This window comes from Atta colombica, unplaced genomic scaffold (assembly GCF_001594045.1).
Source record: "Atta colombica isolate Treedump-2 unplaced genomic scaffold, Acol1.0 scaffold207, whole genome shotgun sequence".
Classification (NCBI taxonomy): domain Eukaryota; kingdom Metazoa; phylum Arthropoda; class Insecta; order Hymenoptera; family Formicidae; genus Atta; species Atta colombica.
In genome coordinates, this window is record NW_017259302.1 from 2172100 (window position 1) to 2176393 (window position 4294).

The window sequence follows — 4294 nt, forward strand, 5'->3', positions numbered from 1 at the left end:
TTGCGAGAAGGTGAAAGATTTCTAATTATAATTATAGATAATAATATTAATTTTTCATAACATTTTTAACAATAATTAATACAATATATACTGAAAAAAAACTAAATTTTAATAAGTATTTGAATAGTTCTAAGAAAATATTTATTATACAATATTACATATTTATTTAATATAAAAATTAATTTAATTTAATCAAATTAATTTTTAAAATTAATTTTTTTTAGTAGGCATTTATTTATTATAAAAAAAATATTTATTTAGCACTATTAAAAAAAGTGCGCATTACAATTTAGTACTTTTCTTCAATGTATGATAAGTCTAAGTATATATTGGACTGAAATAAAAGTTATATGTAATTTTTATGTGTAAAGGAGAGGGAAAAGAGAATTAATTATGCAAATTATAAGGAAAATATTCATTAGCTAATAAAAATTAAAAGTTGCTTCTGATTCGGTAACTGCCTTGCATATCCGCGTTAACTTACTTCCTACACTTAGCCAGGAAGTTTAATTTAGAGTATACGATATCTAAAGCTTCCATTTTTCTAAAGAGTCCAATCAGACGATTTAAAAATAAAAATGTAATCATGTTAAAAATGTAATCAATAATACAGCCGGTCTGTTAAATAAGCACAACTCAAACATTCGAGAAACTGTATGTTTGTCGAGTTGCGTCTTTTCTCAAGACGGCTGATTCCTATTAGAAAGTGCCCCCGCCGAAGAGGTTCGGCTCAAAAACTAGTTAACCCGGCGACAAGTTTCCATTTGGAGTGAAACGGTTAGGTTTCGATGTGCGGTTTTGCGTAAACCGATACGCGCCCGTCTGCATGACATGACGATCCTCTGCAGTCCCTTGTTTTTTCTGTCGAACTTTGAGGACAGAGTGCGTTGCATCCGATCTTGGTTCAGAATGCGTTCGAAACTCGTGCAAGACAATCAACGACATCTTTGCACGAATCGGTGAAGTTTGCGCGTGTTTCACACGCGTGAAATCTAACAAACGGGCGAACATGATTGCCGATAGTTTGCAACGCGTACGGAACCAGTTCCAGGTTGAAACCGGTTTGGAACTAGTTTCCTTCGGTTTTTCGGCCACGAGAACTCCGCGTATAGTCGACATCAGCAAGAATAGCACTCCAACCAGATTACTTGGTGCGATCACAACGTCGTTGACGCTGATTTTCACCTGGACGATATTATGGCTAATAATAAGGAGTTGAAAGGTAAGAAAATCGCTTTGATACAAGTCTGTTCAATTTCTCTCGAAAAAGGAGAACGTTAAAAAAGGGCCGATTCTTGTAAAGATATAAGTAAAAGGAATAGCGTTTTTTATAGATTTCAATTTACTGAATATGATAATATTAATAAAAAGTTCGGGATAGATATTTTGAAAATTGAACATAAATATGATATATTAAAACAAATTTCAATATTATTCTTGCTTACTTTTCAAGGTGTTTTTCCTAAATACGAACTTCTTAATAATTTTATTTAGGAGGCCAAAATCTACAAAAAACTATTTTTTTTATTTATATCTTTTTGGACAAAAATTTGCTCTTTTTTTGGAGAATATTAAAAAAGGTCCAACTTTTGCCCAAAAGAATGTAAGTAAAAGAAAGTGTTTTTTGTAAATTTTGACTTCCCGAATATGACAAAATTATTAAAAAGTTCGTGGCACTAGGGAAACATCTTGAAAAATAAGCAAAAATATTGAAATTTGTTTAAATACATCATGTTTAATGTTTAATTTTCAAAGATATTTCCTATTGATTCTTTGAACAATTTTTGATTGATATATGACATCTATAATTTAATGGTGCTGCTGATCAAAGATCTCTTAATCATATTTTAACTAGGAGCTATTTTCGGCTCCTAAAACACAAGAAATCGCGTATATGAACGCAAGATTGAATCCGGATCTACAGATCGCGAGTCAGTCGCACCGAGCGGCAACCCAGTCAATACCTCGTAACTTGTAAATGGAACTGAGATATTTTATTGTGCGTTTAATATTTCAGTTTTAATATCTGACTATCAAAAAATATCTGCAAATACAATAGACGGTTGAAGATTTTATTCGAACGATTACTTCTGACTTTGTACTTGCGACGTATCTCCAGTTCTATAAAGCGCCTCGTTTATATCATATTGAAATTTAATGCAATGCTCAACATTTAAATCTGTTATCATTTTATTGTTATACTGAAAATGACTTAAATGATTTATGATTCAGAATCGATTTATTTTTTTATTTATTTTGATTTAGATTTTTTCATGATATATGTAATTTTTTAAATTATTTATTTTTACCAATATTATTAAATTATTTATCAATTTAATTTGATAACAAATAATTCGAATAGGCTGTAATAAATAAAACAATAAATTAAATAAAGTTAAAACAATAAATTAAATAAAATTTAAAGCCGACATAGGTTATTTGTGTTTAAACATGTATACTTTATTTGCAAAATAAAAACATAATTTGATTTAGACATACATTTCTTCATTGTTTAACTGCTATTACGTCGATGACACTATTATTGTGAACATCGTTTAGATATTAATTATTAACGTTTTTCATGTATTTTATTTTTTATTTAGTAAATTTAAGATTTATCAATTATTATTTTAAATCAATCTATTGTATAATTATAATGTAATAAACCAGTTTGATGCAGTAAAAAGCAATTATTCGATGTACTCATTGTTCATGTAAGCGCATATTTTGTTTAACATTGAATTTAACCACAGATTCATAATTTGATTACTATTTATTTATTAATTAATTGGAATTTGATAACAATTGATGAACAATTGTTGACAAGATGTGGACGTGAAAAATAATTGACCTGCTTTCAGTATAATCATATAGCTCTTCTTAGAATTTTATTTATGATGATTTCAAGTTATGTTTTCTTATTATAAGATTTAGTTATTAGTTTACTGAAGAGAATCCAAAACGGGATTGAAACGTTTTTTATGTTTTTTCTTTTTCAAATAAAGTATATATAATTTATATACTAATATTTTTTTTCTTTTCTATTTGTTATGTATTCACATTACGGTTTTAAAAGATACTTTGCTTAATATTATTTATTTTTGGTAGAGAACAAAATCGACAGTCACATGGAAGTCAAAGTGGAACCGACCCTTCAGTGTTACGTCGAGGAGGAGCACGAGAACAGCTTTTCGAATTTGGAGAATGCCAGCACGATTCCGTCGAGTGTCGACGTGGGCGCGTTGAACTTGTGGACCAGCAAGGCCACCACCTGCCTGATCAGCCAGTACAAGAAGTATCGATCGTTGGTCGGACAATCGACGCAGATCAGGAGTCTACGAGAGATGTTCGAGATGATATCACTGGAGATGCAGAATTACGGATTCTATTTTAGTCCGCAGAAATGCGAGAATAAATGGCGGGTTCTCGAGCGCAAGTATAAAAACCTCGTGTTCCGCGAGCGGCTGAAAAAACCGGGCAGGATGCGACATTACGGACAGTGGGAACACAAACGCGCCTTGGATGAGATCTTCAATGAGAAGAAGAGGCATGTGTATCTAGAGGCGAACGAGTTGCAGCCGCCAAGCGGATCAACTAATCTCTTGATTCATCCAAAACCAGGTTGCGATCAAGGCAGCGACTCGCTTGACGATCGACGCGAAGATCCTTTAGCCCCCATGACCAATGAGAAAGACGGTGACACATTGGAACGTAAGGAAATTTTGACGTCATTATTCGAAAAATTTATAGAGGAAATGGCAAAGAATTTTGCACTGACTGAAAAGAACAAAGAGAGGCGGCACAAAGAGAAAATGGCTGTGAGACATAAGGAATTGGAACTGAAAAAGCAGCTTCTCAAGCTAAAAGAACAGAAGATGGAATTACAAAGATGTCAAATGATTGCTGCCGCACAGAACTTGCGTTTGAATATGAAATGATATACGTCACTCGATTTGCAAACCAATATAATAATTTATATCTACATTGTTTTAAAAAAGGCAACAAATTTTATGTAATGTAATGGAAGTAAATTTCAAGCAAGTATATTAAAAACATTTAATATTGTAAAGTGAAAATAAAGTTACGAATAATTTAAATTTAATGTTTACTGCATTAAATTTCGCATTCGCGTAAATTTACACGAAATTCTATGAAAGTGCATTAAATTTCGTGTAGATAAATGTCTAACTTTCTAGTTCGATATATATTAAATTAAATTAAATTTATAACTTAATTAAATGTATAACTTAAAATTTCATTACATTTTATGATATTATATGTGTACACACATATA

General features: G+C 31.1%; 1 protein-coding gene across 1 annotated transcript; it reads left to right on the plus strand.

Annotated features, from left to right (window-relative positions):
• Positions 1-1181: 1181 nt before the first annotated feature.
• On the plus strand, positions 1182-3955 carry LOC108687498. The gene is made up of 2 exons (XM_018193273.1): positions 1182-1222; positions 3109-3955. The coding sequence occupies exons 1-2, from the start codon at positions 1198-1200 to the stop codon at positions 3936-3938; spliced, it is 855 nt and encodes a 284-aa protein (XP_018048762.1). The 5' UTR covers positions 1182-1197; the 3' UTR covers positions 3939-3955.
• The last annotated feature ends 339 nt before the right edge of the window (positions 3956-4294 follow it).

What these genes read in the sequence shown, in the direction of transcription:
- LOC108687498 (XM_018193273.1), top strand. Translation starts at nt 1,198, where the DNA reads ATGGCTAATAATAAGGAGTTGAAAG. An exon ending in TAATAATAAGGAGTTGAAAG is followed by an intron (nt 1,223 to 3,108) that starts GTAAGAAAATCG and finishes TATTTTTGGTAG; the next exon opens with AGAACAAAATCGACAGTCAC.